At 38.5% G+C, this 15,287-nt stretch overlaps 1 protein-coding gene across 1 annotated transcript in view; it reads right to left on the reverse strand.

Moving 5' to 3' along the window:
- Nucleotides 1-15,287, reverse strand: part of AFG2A (AFG2 AAA ATPase homolog A) — a 232,055-nt gene that overhangs the window by 216,009 nt on the left and 759 nt on the right. Inside the window, 8 exon segments of the mRNA XM_072862747.1 lie at nucleotides 3,237-3,492; nucleotides 4,806-4,929; nucleotides 5,810-5,866; nucleotides 6,508-6,637; nucleotides 8,909-9,544; nucleotides 10,708-10,766; nucleotides 13,985-14,142; nucleotides 14,746-14,870. Of these exon segments, the coding sequence (XP_072718848.1) occupies nucleotides 3,237-3,492; nucleotides 4,806-4,929; nucleotides 5,810-5,866; nucleotides 6,508-6,637; nucleotides 8,909-9,544; nucleotides 10,708-10,766; nucleotides 13,985-14,142; nucleotides 14,746-14,870 (1,545 nt within the window).

The following is a 15,287-nucleotide window of genomic DNA, read 5'->3' on the forward strand; positions in this document are numbered from 1 at the left end:
AATGCACACAGTTGCTGAACAGAATAGAAAACTTGCCTGTCTGACCCCAGAAGTACCACTAAGCAATTCTTGCACTGGAGAACAAACAACTTCTGCCAAGAAAACAGTTGGAATATCTTTAACTCTGCAATAGCTATTTACTTTTCATTAATACATGTTCTTCAGAATTATATAGAAGACAAACATCAAAGCTTTTATAATGAAGTATCTTAGGAAACCTAACTATAGATGCAAAAGTGAAAGGTTTGACTATCATAGCCCTACAATTACTACATTTACGGTGTTACGTTAATTACTACACCCTTGGTTTATATAAGCAGTATATACACAATATTATAGATGTGTTAAAAAAAACAGAGTTGAAGTATAAAGATAAGCAAGGATGAGTCCTTTAGAAATGATCTAAATTTGTATTAAGGATATAAACATATTTAGCTTGTAAACTTTCAGGCTTTCCAGCCACAAATGAAGTACCTAAAGATATAAACGGGGTAGCCAGGACCCGAGAGTCTCCCAAAGACCACTACAGCAATACGATTAGCAAGCGACAATAATCTTGTACCAAAAACTGACCATGTATTTCTGAGTTCAGAATTCCTGCTTCTAAGTTAGTTTCCATGTTTCACCTGTACTTACACACACATCATGTGTGAGAGTGGCAGAAGTAACCTTAAAATTTGTGAAAGAACTCTTAACACAGATATTATCTGGATATTAAGCATTTTGGTTATTTAGAAACGTGCACTAGCACTCTTAACTATATGTTTATATCATGTTTTATGTTGTAATATATATGAAATATTATGTTCAATTCTGAGCCCTACATTACCAAAAGGTTATTGACAAACTGGAGAGAGTTCAGAGAAAATCAACATAATTTCTCAGAAGGCAGGAAGGACTTATTTATGAGGAAAGATTAAAAGAGCTAAATATTTATAGTTTGGCTCAGTAATGAATGAGGAGGTAGGGGACATGAGAACAGCCTAGAGATATCTGAAGGGTGTAAACACTAAGGAGGGAGACTGAACGTGTTATACAAGGATGTAAATAGAAATAATGGGATAAAACTAAACAAGGAAAACTTGGGCTGAATACCAGAGAGCATTCCTGGACAGCAAGCTATCTTGGCCCACAGCACAGTTTAAGTGAAGCAATAGAAGCCCATTGCTTGGAACAACAAACAAGACTAGACAAAACACTGGAAAATTTGCCATATGCAGTAACCTTGCTCTGCTGAGGAGAAATATGACCTCATAAAAGCTAGTCTTTTCTAAGTTTAACTCCAGTGAAAGCAGTAGTATTTTACAAGGTGTTGAAAATTTAATATAAAAAGTAGATATTAAAAGCTTAATCAGAAAAAAAGAATCCAACTAAGAACGTTCCTTAACCACGAGCAACTTAAATTCAGCTTATGTAATACTTCAATTGAATCATCCTTCTGCAACAGTTCGAAAAAGAAAAATACATGCGGGCTGCAAAGCATTAACGGCGCTGGACTGTATTCTCCCCAGCAGAGGTCACTCCAAGTTAAGAAACTACGAAATTTAACAGCATGGATTCAAACTTGAGGAAAGAAGATCAAAAGAAAGGAGACGACCTCCTTCCCTCATTCCCAGCACTGGCTTTGGATGCAAAGCTCCCAGGTAACAGCGTGTCCTGCAATCAGTCACAGGTAAATGCCAGAAGCTTTGGATCTACACAGCATGTAATGTTCAATTTGCACAACATTCACAATTTATTTTCTAAATGGCCCTGATGAAATGGGTAAATATCGCCTATTTGCAGCTGGATTATGAAGTGTCCAGAATCGACATGCGCACGCACAGTAAAGCCTAGGCTGGGTCATGTTTGGAATTGAAACCACAACACTTTTCACTGAAAATTTTAGATTACATTAGTTAAGTATTTACTATGTGAGGACTGTGACACAGGCAGACTGACAGGCTTCCAAAAACACAGAGGAAGGAAAATAAAAAGGGAGATTATATTTTTTGTTGTTGCTTGTATATATTTGTTTTAAAAAGAATGTTTGCTAACTTAAAACAGAGCTTAGAACACAACCAAAGCCAACAGAAGAGCGCTACAAAAAGAATAGTCTGTGTCCATACATATTTCTTTCTTCTTGATCCATACAAAAGTCCACAAATTCACATTCACATTCCACGCTTAAAAAGCCTGGAAACTGGCAAGTAAAAACCTTGCTGTTCCAGGTGCCATCACCCCTAATGAAACTTCTGTCATCTTCATAGTTAATACTGATGCAAGAATTAACTGTGCACTGTGCCACTGCCAGAGGAAGCTGTCCCAGTGCCAAAGGAAATAAAAGCAACCAGCACATACAGCAAACATATATTTGCGAACTACAAGGGAGCAAATATGCGTAAGCAGAGCTGAAGAGTCATATTTTGACTAGACTGTTTTAAAAGGCTGCTCATGGGTAGATTTAAGGTCCAACAGTTAAACCACGTAGACGCATTCTAGCAAAATGTAAGAATTGATAGAGCGTGCTTTTAATATTTCATCCAATGCAAACAGAAGTGAACTCATGTTTAAGTATTCCCTGGAACATACTGAACCCTGGCTGCATGATGCGTGGATAATTCTCCAGAGCTATGCCTGTACCAGAGGCCAAGGGACACTTTCCAGCCCCCAGCTCAGGGCGTGCTCTCCAGCCCTCCCAGCTCCACTGCACAACCCAACCCAGGTGCATACACTCCCCTAGCCCCTGTCACAAGCTCCTCATCTGCAGGCAAATGAAATACAGAAGGGAGCCACAGTAAGCACCACTCAGGCCCGAAGTCTCAACATCCTGGGAACGAGGACCTGCAGGACAAACTGTCTAGCCTAAGTGACTTGACATTTTAGTACAGAAGGGGTAGGCTCTGAGAGTAGAAAAACTCTTAGGGATAAGTCAGCTCACTAAACCATTGGTTTACTGAGAGACAGCTAGCTATCTAATATGCTAGAAATGGCACAGTGGGTTCCCCAGTGCTATTAATCTTAACATTTGATTTTAAAATCTATTAATATGCAAAAGAGTTTTTCTGATCTGCCCAGGAGCAGATTGGTGTTCCTCAGATTCCATGCTTGGCTATGTTTTCTTTGACACAAAAATTAATTAAATCTCACTGTTTTAAAAGCTATTAGTACAGACTGTGGATTTTAATTTTTTTTTAAAACAAAATAGAGAGACTAACAATAAAATAAGATCCTAAATAAGATACACAAAGTCTTACCTGCTTCCTTGCACAAGGCTGCTAAGTCTGCACCCACATAACCATGTGCACTATCAGCCAGTTGCACCAACTCTGCTGCTGTGAGCGAATGGGGAACTTTCTTGAGAAGCTTTTGGAGTATGTCCAGACGGTCTTGGGCATTAGGAATTCCAATTTCTATCTCTTTATCAAAACGCCCAGGTCTGCGCAGGGCTACATCCAGTGCATGAGGACGATTAGTGGCCCCAAGTACCAAGAGCTGCCCTTCACTGCCTTCCTGAGGGCATCAAACAATGCAAAATATTAATTTTAAAATACAATAAAATGTCACGCAGCTTATAAACATACTTCTTGCTTACTTTTCCCAACTATTACACACACTAAAATCCTGATGCTAGCTCTAAAGCAACAAAGCAAACTTTTCAGAATATATACCCCACAAGCAATCCCATCCAACCTATCCCTAATTGCAATTTAGCAATACTGTAGGCTGCATGCACCTACAGATAATACAAGAGAAACTTTACTCCAAGATGCCTTCATCCCAGTGTCTCCCACTTTAATCCCCAAAAACCTGCTTTCCTATAACAGGAAAGTAAGCACCAAGGAAAGAAAAAGAAGTGTTTAAGCTAAAAGGCAGTGTTGGCACAAGACCAGAAAGGTGTCAGCAGACCTTGAATAAACAAGGTTGGGAAACAAATCATTTAAGGTATCAAAACCAGCAGACACAGGAGGTTATAAAGCTTCCTGTAGGTTCAGTAGGAAAAGCAAGGTCAAAAATCCTAACCAATTTCTTCAAGCTCTGCTTTTTCACTTTTAGAGTGAGGCAAAATCAGCTAGGAGGCCTCTTGCAGTGCCAATCTCTTTTTGTGAACGAAGCACTTTCTCCAGGAAGAATATCCATCAGCCTTTGCCATCAGAAAATATGTTCTGCCTGTGAACAACTCCAGACTATGCAACTCAAACTATCATGCAGGAAAATAATGAGAAACTTGCAGATTACATGAACAGCAGAAACTCATTTTCATACTATGGACAGATTTCTTTCATCTTTCCTGCTAATAATCGTAAAATAATAGATGAGAGACTGGCAAACTTTATGGGCTTAATCCATAATGTACTCAAGTCAATTAAATTTACTGTTTATTCAGTAGGCTTTTGTCTATGTCCTAAATATTACTATGGCAATCTTGAAATAGCTGTTGTTGCCTTTAATAATGCAGCCTACATATCACCAGAAGTATTTTGATGACTTTGACATAAAAATGCCTGGCTTAGGTCAATGATGGGCTATCACTAAAATTTCAGTTTCATCTCCAAAACTACAAGAGTGGGAGAAGGCAAAGGAAAGACAGTGAACTGAAGAAAGAAGAAAACTTACTTACTTTTAATCTCACAATTATCCGGAGACATCCCCCTCCTATGCCTTCTGCTTAGCATCCAATAAAGCATTAGATTACTATATAAAGTCTCATCTAAGTCCATTTTCTCTTCCCCCAAATGACACATATAAAATTCGCTGCATTATAGAAGCAAAATTATTTTGTTCAGCTAGTCCCCATACACATTGTCTCAATACAGTCTACTTACTGAGCCAATGCCATCCATTAATGTCAGCAATGAAGCAACAACTCTCTTTTCAACTTCATTCTGAGCCCCTTCTCTCTTTGGACAGAGTGCATCCAACTCATCTATAAATATAATGGAGGGGCGACTGGAGGAAAAAAAAAAGGGGGGGGGGCGCGGGGGAAATGTTAAGGTGCTCAGGAAGATTTAAAATACCAACACAGAGAAGTGCCAAGCTGTTTATAGAAAACGTCCAGTTCCTACAAAAATTAACAAGCATCCCACTCCTTTAGGTAACTAAAAGTTTCAAGCTTGAATATGGTGTTACTCAAAGAGATAACTAAAATTACTAATATATTAGACAACTAATACCTTTAAGATGTCCTACCAATCTACTTTTCTATGACTTTCTCCCAAAGACTCAACACTAAATACACCCATTTCACGAGTAAAAAGACAGCGTTTTATTTGCCACTTCTACAAATACAGTATGCAATATAGTCTTTTGCTAATGTATTACGAACACCAGCCATCTGGAAGTCTAAAGTCTGCCTTAACCAGGTCTAATAAATTTGGGCAGAATGCCACCCTAATCCAGAGGCATGCTATATCCAATACCAACACTAGCTCATTTAGAGCTGGCTTCCATGTCTCAGCACAGTACTACATAGGTCTCCAAAGATAAAACTAGGCGGAAAAACTTGGATCCAGGTGAAACGCTGGCTCATGCTTCCATCTGTTGAAATAAGCGTACAATACACTAACGATACAGATCGAGCGATTTGGCACCATCTGTAACAGTCCCTTAAAAAGGGTAGTGTCCAAAAGCATTTAATAGGCATACTAGAATTTCACTGCTTTCCTTCTAGCTAAGCTCTATATAAACAAATTTGTTTCCTTTTAAAAACCACTGCAGGAAAAAATTACAATTCAAAGATTCTTGCAAATGTTTTTCTTTTAAGAACATTAACGCTGGAACCAATACCGCAAATAAGTGAGCGCGAATAAAATTATCCGAAAGAACATACCGCAGAGAAGCTTCAGCAAATATCTGACGTAATCTTGATTCAGACTCCCCATAAAACCTATAATAATTAAAATATTTTAATAGAAAACATTTTTGGTCTTTTCCAGGCAACTTGGAAAATTACTGCTCGTGTGTTCCAAAAAGACATAGTGCACCCTTTCAAAGTCCCGAAGTATATGCAAATCTACAATAATCTTTATTTCCACAAGGACAAGAAATTAAGGTAAAATGGGGCACAGGCAAAGATATAACCATCTTGTAACTAGAAAAAAGATTAAAATGAAAAGCTTATCTCTTCTGTGTTAGAAACAATTTTATCTATATTTTTAAAGAAAAAAAAAAAATTAGCTCCCTGGAGACATTAATCTGTGCAGCATCATCTTAATTTCAAATACACATTAACAAGTCACTCTTCTTGTTGCAGAACTAACACGCAATTGCAGATGCAGTTTTAGTCCCCTCTTTAATTTAGTCCATGCCTTACACAAATTCCTTGGCCAAATACAATAAACCTCTTTTATTACAAGAAGAAACATAAGCCCTACTTGAGAGAACGCCTTCCCGTTTGTTTTTGACTCTCTTGGGCAGATAGCCCATAGCCAATTCTACATCTACATCTATCCACAATGGATAGATGCCAGGACAGATTTTGGGCTAATATATTTATAGAATTAATGAAAATAAATTGGGTGGACTTACTTGCTTATTATTTCAGGACCATTAATAACGGTAACGTGAGCGCCAACCTCATTAGCAATGGCTTTGGCAATCATAGTCTTCCCAGTACCTGGAGGGCCATATAAGAGCACTCCTCTAGGAGGAGGGATTCCTTTAAACAAGCACATGCACACAAACAGAGAAGAAAGTTATTTGTGATAAATGCCAGACTGAACAACTTGCACTTTTCACTCTCCCAGTTATTACCAATTATAACTTGACCTCAGCATTAACTTAACAGATGTATCATTTTGACAAAATTGTAGGCTTTCAGTGGGAAGAGCACTCTTATATGGGACATACATCTATATTTTTTACTTTTAAAGTCTAAATGATCTGTTTAAAAAGCAACTATTGAAATCGTTATATTTTGCAGTAGTTCAACATTCTAATTCTCCCTATGCATTGTGGTGTTAGTTTGGTTTTTTGTTTTTTTCCAAAAAAATTATTGGACTGAGTACCTAACGTCCATGAGTATACTTTATTAAGTTATTAATGATTCTTACAGTATCATTATTACAAATTTCCAACATCAGAAAACTGCTTCTCTTCAACACTCAAAAAAATTTCAGAAATACTGTGAGGCTTGAGTCACGAATACTTACAAAAATATGAAAAATACACATCAAAAGGATGAATTTGCCTCTTTAACGGCAAATGTTAAGAGCCGAAACAGACAGAAGCATTCAGACACAAAACATCAGGGACACTAGAAGAACAAGGTACTACTGTGTACAGTTAAAACTGGACAGAAACTACAGGTAACTGCATGAAGTAATATTATGATCCCAGGTAAAGAGCCAAAAAAAAAGTTTCAGGCCAGCAAAGCCAAATTAAATGGGCACAAAGGCGAAAACAGAAGCTGAAAAATTAGTAAGCAAAAAGAAGAGACAAATGTTTGACAAAGGACTGACCCTAGCACAAAAGACATTGCTGAAACACGACCAAAGAAGAAACATCGATTGGGTACTGCAATACCAGACAGGGAATGATGCTTGAAGGGCACGTCACATCCCAGTGGTGACAGAGAATAATACAGAAATTCAGGCCTGGACAGAAAGCCCGAATCTTAGGAATGTACTCGAAAAGAAAAAAATTATCTGCTGACTGACAGAGGATAGAAATAAAATGTCTTTAGGGACAGGTTACTTCACAACAGTCCATTAAAGCATGTGCTGCTCCCTCATGTGGCGGTTCTGGTACTGGCAAGAAACAGCTGCTGAACCAAAGGTCTCGCCTCAGCTGACAGCCTCACTCCCCATGAGCAGACAAGGACTCTCAACGTTTGGATGGTTACTAAAGATTTGTAACTGGTGAGGGGTCACCATCATCTCATGTAATTAGTAGAGAATCTGATCGAACACTTTTGGGACTAAGTATGAAGAACACTGATGCTGAAGCAAACTTTCTGCTAACACAAAACCATGCAGTGACGCTGAGGTTGGAGGTCAGCGAATCAAGCTGGACCACACGCAGATGAAGATGCCTCACGCCATCCCACTGACACCTGCTGATCACACCCAAGCAACACACACCAAAACAGCCACCTGTGTCTTAAGGAAATTGTCCCAGTGACCACTGAAATAAACCTCCTCTCTGAAGCGTATGTGTGGGAAGAGGTGAGGTAGATAAATAAAAAGCCTCAAAGACATGATATTAAAGAAATATTTATAGGTAAGAGCCCTGTCTCACAGTGATGCACACCTAGACAAGTACAATGGGCAGACAGGCCTGGTTTATGTACATATCCATTTGTGATAAATACACAGTAGAGAGTTTTATCTTTGTCACAAAAATTCTCTAAGTTCATATATACGTTAGATATAAACTCTATATATGGCAACAGTAATCGTGTTAGTTTTTCCACTCTGTAATTCCATACTAAACACGCTGAGCAGTTTGAGTAAACAGCTTCAAACACTTCCTTAAAATTTTGCAGGAACCCTAAAACACACAGGGATAAAAACAGCAGAAGAATTAATCTGAGTTTTTCTCAACTTAAAAAATATCATTAGTTGACTCTACCAAAACAAATTAAAATCTTATGACAACACAAACATCTGCACCTTTCAAATGCGCAAGTATAGAAGTCTTTCCTATTTGCTGTAAATTTTCCTTATGCATACCTGAATTTTCTTAGAGACACATATTTCTTTCCTACTCAAGTATTTTTCACACAAGCTAATCGTAACATCTTCATAGGATCCATATAGTATAATTATAAAACAGATTGACATTGTTTGGACACACAAGTATACCAGATCAGTATTACATAAAATTCAGTGCATATTCCTGGAATAACTTGTTCTTAAAAAAAAAAGTCATGTTAAAGAAAAAAAAAAAAAGGCATCAAATGAAGAAAGCCAACTCTTAGGCATCATACCGTAACTCTTGAACAATTCAGCTTGCTTCAAGGGCAGTTCAATTGTTTCTCTAATAGTTTTGAGCTGGCTGCTTAAACCTCCTATCATATCATAGGTGACTCGGGATTCACAATCACCATCTTCCACTACATTGGTCCGCATTTCAATGAAATTGATTCTAGTTCTTGAAGAAATGAAATAAAAAGCATCTGTATTGCTTATTGCTCCAGTTTTGCCAGTTAGTGGGAGTCCCTCACTGCCTCCTTTCCCAGCCAACTCCAAATCATCGGTGAGGTCTGCACCATCTCCCTTGCTGTAGGTTTTATCTCCCTGACCAGAGTCTTGACTACTGGCTGCCACAGCAGAACTGGGTGTAACTGGTGAACCTGGATCCATCGGTTTGCTTGGTGTGCTCATAGATGCAACCTCTGAACTATCGTCAATGTCCATCTTGCCGAGCTGTAAGGACAAATCTAACGTACTTGTCTCCAAATCAGATCTTTCAAGGTCTGGCTCATAGGTATCACTGGAAATGGCACTGCCCTGGGCAGTCAGCTCTGCACCATCAGTTCCTTTCACTTTCATCACCACGATGTTGCAAAGTTTGCCATAGAAAGTGAAAGCCAAAAGGTTTCCTGGTAAAACTATTTTCCCATCTATGAGAAGATTAAAAAAGAAAAAAAAAAAAAAAAAAAGAAGAAATTTCAATCTACTTTGGCAGCAATAACATTCAGACATTCTTGTACCAGAATAATTCTTTATCAGAAAGCCTAGGATGTGCTATAAATTAACATAACAAAAGGTAGTTAGGTAATTTCAAGGTAATTTCAGGTAATTTAAATGATCCTTTTGTACACAAGCAGACTGTACTGGATAAACATTCGTCAGTATCATATGTAATCTCTCAGACTAAACTCATCATTAATTTGAGCATTTTAAATTTCATACAGCATACAAAGGGAGATTATGGAATTAGTATGGTAAGAAGTAAAAATTTTGTATTTGCCATGTGCATTATACGTCCGCAATATTTCATGTTTAGCACACCTTGAGTCTTGGCCTAAAAAAGGTAAGGTTTTAGCCTTTGCATTGATAGAAAAAGATTAGAAAATGTGATCTGAATGCACCCTACAGGCACAAAAAAACAAAGGCAAAAATGTAAACAAGATTTATTATTTCCAGCCAAACCATTCATTTCATGAATTTGGAATGCAGTTCGTGTTTCCTGCTTCTTAGCATACCAATACTGTTATTAATTCCTAAACCAGAAGATTCCCCTTGAGTAGAAAAATTTGTAGCGAGTGCTTTCAGTAGCACTACCCTCGAGTAACTTACCTTGCTTTTTCACCTTACTTATACATATCTACCACCCAACTAAGAGCAATTTTGCTTATTTACCACCAACATAAAAAAAAAAGATTCAGAGTATGGGATCTCATGTTAATACCAATCCGTCATCTTGTTTTTAATGCGTAGTATTGCACTTTTCTTCACAGTGCAAGTAAATTCTGAAGTGCATCACAGTATCAGTCAGAGGGCCAGCAATGACTGCTAAACAACCATAACTTGAACAAGCAATATGTATAATGGACAGAACGAATGGAACCAGGATTAATGCAAATTAGATATTTATAGCATAGCAAAATTATTTAGCCCAAAGATGACAGATCCCTAAAAGAAGTGTGAGTAGAATAACATCCTCTATTTTGCCATAAGCCCTTGATTAAGAACATAAGAGGAAACTTTGCTTTCCGATACAAAACTAGATGATCTACTACAAAAAATTAAACAGTCAAAACAGAAGCAGCAAAACTTATACCTAGGTTTCTCAGTAGACAGACAGACATTTCCTCGGCATTAATGGTGGCATCTTTGTCCCTGTGGTAGGAAGAAAAAAAAAAAAAAGAAGTATTTTTCAAAGCAGTAACTACTTCAAAACCAAGAGTCCACACACCACTAAGGCACCAGGATGATGAATACCACCTATTTTACAGTATATGATTTAACCCCACAAACAGAAAAGATGGATGAGCACTTTACAGTCTTCAGATCATACCATCTTAACTCTGAAGATACTAGACACATAGTAAAAAAAGATGTGTACATATTTAATTTTGGGTTAGTTTTTCCATACAAAATGCTGTAATAAACAATATTATAAGCTATATTTATCAATTCTTAAGATTACAAATGTGGAATGCATGCTTCTCATCTCACCAGGCAGAATGGCCATTGCTACACTTACTGAACTGAAAAAACTGCAGATAAGGTAGGTCTCTTTCCACCCTGCAAACACACATACACATCTTTTATTGATTAAACTAGCGCCTTGAGCGCTTGCAAAACTGTGCATGTCTTAAGCACTGCACATCCACTATCAAAACAGTACAAGTTTTCCCCACAATGCATTTTCTAGTCTTTTATTTAATTGAGTTTAAGTGACTCAATAGATAAGCTTTAAGCCCCTTCACTCACCAGCCCTGGCCAGGCCTACAGCATTTTCTCAAACACCGTCTCATCACTGGGATTTAACACACGACTGAACACGTGTGCTCTTAGCCCAAAGTAAATGAAAGGTAAAAGGTGTCTTATGTGATTGACTTTCTCTGGTGTTCATATTAAAACATTTTACATCACATTTACAACTCACCGAGAGCACTGACATCATTAACTCTCCCTGCTCCTCAGATACACTGCAATGTATAAGGCTGTGGTGATTCAATCATTTTTCAGTGATGGTTTATCTGTACAATCTTTTTCCTGTTTCATTTGTGGCTTTACCTTTCATTAAAGCTCATTAAACCACTTTTTTTAATTCCTTAGGATTTATCCCCTCAGCCAATCCCTATGAGCCTCAGGCATTAGCCCTTCTCTTTTCACAACAAAATAAGCGTTTCACTACATCCATTTTGCAGACGAATATCCACAACCTTTGTAGGCACTTAGACCTCTATGATGAAAAGCATTACACCAAGAACTGAACAGCAGCAGCACCAAAGGCATTTAAAGCAGATACAGCTGCTGCAAATAAAAGTATGATCAACAGGGGGAGCTCTAAACCTAGAAATAAAAGCCTGTTTCTCAATTCTACTGATCAAGAAAGCAACTTGAGGGAAAGAGGGGTATTATGCTAATTTAGAGGAGAGCTCTCAAAATATCGTGGCCGTTCCTGACAAGTAAACATATACTTAATTACGTTGGTGGGGTCTGAGGTTGGGGATTGATTTTTTAACTGGAAGAAAAAGCTAAATTATGCATGCAAGCAACTCCCTAGAGGTATTAATTTGCAGAGAATGAACTACACCTGTAAAGCATCTAGAAACCTAGGCAGTACTCGATTAATGGGATTGCCATTTATTCTTTTAATCATTAATATTCTTACATGATAGGATGGCACTATGGTTTGTAGTAAATTAACAGGTTTAAAACAGACCAATTACAGTTTTTATATTTTGTCTCTTAGAGTAATGCTAGAAAAACAGTCATTTATATGACCTTTAATCTGGTGGAACATATGCATAACAGTCCTCGGAGCCTGACTCTTGACTGGCTTAGAGGCAAAACTCTAGCTGTGGAATGGTTTCCAAAAAAATTACAGTAATCCTAAATAGTTCAGAAGTGACATACACGTCCCCTGACCTCATCCTTAGCTTATATTTCCGTAAAAGTCACAGCTTTAAAGAAAGAATGCATTGCATATTAACATGGGGAAATACAAATAGATTGGGTTTAACTATTTAATTTAATGTGGGGTTGGTTTTTTAAACGAAATGAGTGTTTTCAACCACCTCTATAATCAACCAGCATGTAATAATAATAAAACTTCTTATAGGATTAAATTAGCCATAACAAAAAGCTGTAAATATATCATTTTTTTCATTTTCTGGTGAGAAGAGAGGCATGGAGGGCAAAGCAAGCTGATGCCAGGAAGTCACCATACAATGCGCAGCCAAGTTAACCAGTAAAACTATAATTAAAGCTAAACTGTTTATATTACTGCCAAAAAGCAAGATTGCCTCACCAACACTTCTGAGAGTCTGTATGCTGGAAAACAGCATCTCCCCCTTAACATGGACAATGACAACGCCATGTTTGAAAACAGAGGTTTGACAGGGAAGTGAAGTTAATTTATAGAAATTAAAGTGTTGGGACACTTTCAAAAGTAACTGTAAAATTACTTTATTTAGGAAATAACTATAATCAGATTCTGCATCAACCCAATTGCTGACTCTGAGAATGTTATGAGAATAACAAATATAAGAAGTCATTCAGCAGATCAGTAAACTGCTAATTTCTCGAAGCATTCACGATTTCAAGGTGACTGCGATTTGCACCTTTTGCTCCATTTTTTGGGTGAATTTCAAGTAAAAAATAAAAACGTACCTCAGAGTTTCCAATCCTAAAAAATATTCCAGCAAATAAAAGCAGAGCACAAAACCACGCATACACAAAGGTGAAGTTTTGAAGGGAAGTGGTTAAAAAAAAATAAAATCACTTCACCCTCCCCAACCTGTCAGCCAGTAGTTCTCTCAACCACAACAGGACTTTTCAACAAGAGCTTCTCAGATAGCAGTTTGCAGTATACTTCCCAATGACAACAGCAGCAACAGGGGCTCCTTCTAACCCGACATCAACTCTACGCACAGAGATTATCCTCATCCTTTACAAGTTTAAAGAATCTGCATTGATCGTGCAGCTACACACCCTTGCTTAACGCAAATGCAACGCAGGCAGCTTGACCTTCAGGAGGTGCTAGGCTATCCTTACTATTTATTAATTTAACGTAAAATTAAGAATCTCTTAAGACTGATGAGCTTAGTGTCATTATATTCTCCACAACAGCATCACTCCTCAGTTGAGATTTTCTACAACAGCTGAGGCACTCCACTGCCCACAGAGGAGGTAGCAGTTAGAAGCAGTTAGCCACCAGTTACTAAACTTTAATCTTCATTCTACAAACATCTGCATGTTTGACTTTGTGTGGGTACTAATTCCATCAAAGCAAGAGAGAAAAATAGCATCTTCTAAGAGGTAAGAGCTTGCAGTGCAAAGCAGACACCTCATGGTACATCACTGGGTTATAACAAGTTGCATACCTCAACTTTACATCGACTTCCTCTGCCTGGATGACTGCACCAGTCACAGGCTGCACAGTGACAGCATCACCTGGATTTACTTTCAGGTTCTTCTGTGTGGTTTCACTCAGCCCAACTTTCCCGCCTGGAAAGCCTGTGGTGGGCCAAGCAGTACAGACCTAGGAAGAGTTTCAAAGCAAACAACTGTCAGTTGAGATTTCCCCCCAACCACTTCCAGTCCTCCAGTTAAAGTAAGCAATGTTTTATTACGAAAAACATGGACTGAAGGGGAAGAAGGATTAGGTTAAAACCTGGTACCACAGAGTAAGATACAAGTAGCACTGAGTTCTTAAGATATGATCCAAGACACTTTTCAAGAAGGAAGCGATTATATTTTGCCTACAAAGTAGATAAAAAAATTCCACCAGGACTCTACACATTCTGCAGATGACAGAATAGCATACACTGTGCTGACTAGGAAATGCTACACATCAATGAGGGAAGAAGAATAAAGGGCTATACTCTTTCTTTACAAATAAAATACATGTGCGTGCATATATAATATACAATACATATATTCAGACACATGACCTTACAAATATCTTTAAAAAAATCAGCAGCACGGATTTTTTCCAGTACTGAGTAACTACAGTGTAGAAAACATGGAAAAATCACATTCGCTATCTTTCTCAATGCACGCTCCATTTTGGTCCCTATTGAATACAACAGGAACACACTGGAAGCACAAGAAAAGCACCTGTAGGAACAAGAAAGAGTCTCACCTCCTGTCGCCCATCAGCAGAGGTAAGCAAAACCGGACGACCTATGCATATGTTTGCAGACTTCATGCTGCTCAGCGACAGCTGGGCTAGGGCTCTTCGCAACATTTTTGGAACCTTGTCATCTCCTAACATTTTCAGGAGAAAAAAATACATCATTTTTTCCTACCTATCAAATGAATTCAGTGTTTCTCCCACTCCCCAATCCGTACAACTAACAAAACCCTTCCAAGCCCTCACGAGAGGCAGCGCCCAGCCGCGAGGGAAGCACAGGGAGGCTCTTGGAAGGAAACCGTGCTGTAACAGGACAGTGTTTCTGACAGGCCTGAAAACACCCATGGTTACACGATACTGCTTGCTGGATTTTCCACCCCGTTTTAGCTACCAGCGGGACCCTTCTGCGGCGGTCCTTACTCTTCGACACCGTAATAAAAAGCAACTTTCACAGGGGCTCAGCCGACCTTGCCTGAGAGATCCCCCCGGCCCCGCGGGGCCCGGCTTCGTGAGGAGACGAAGCAGCCCCTCAGGCCCGCGGCGCCCGCCAC

Source organism: Ciconia boyciana, chromosome 5 (genome assembly GCF_034638445.1).
Source record: "Ciconia boyciana chromosome 5, ASM3463844v1, whole genome shotgun sequence".
NCBI classification, from domain to species: Eukaryota; Metazoa; Chordata; class Aves; order Ciconiiformes; family Ciconiidae; genus Ciconia; species Ciconia boyciana.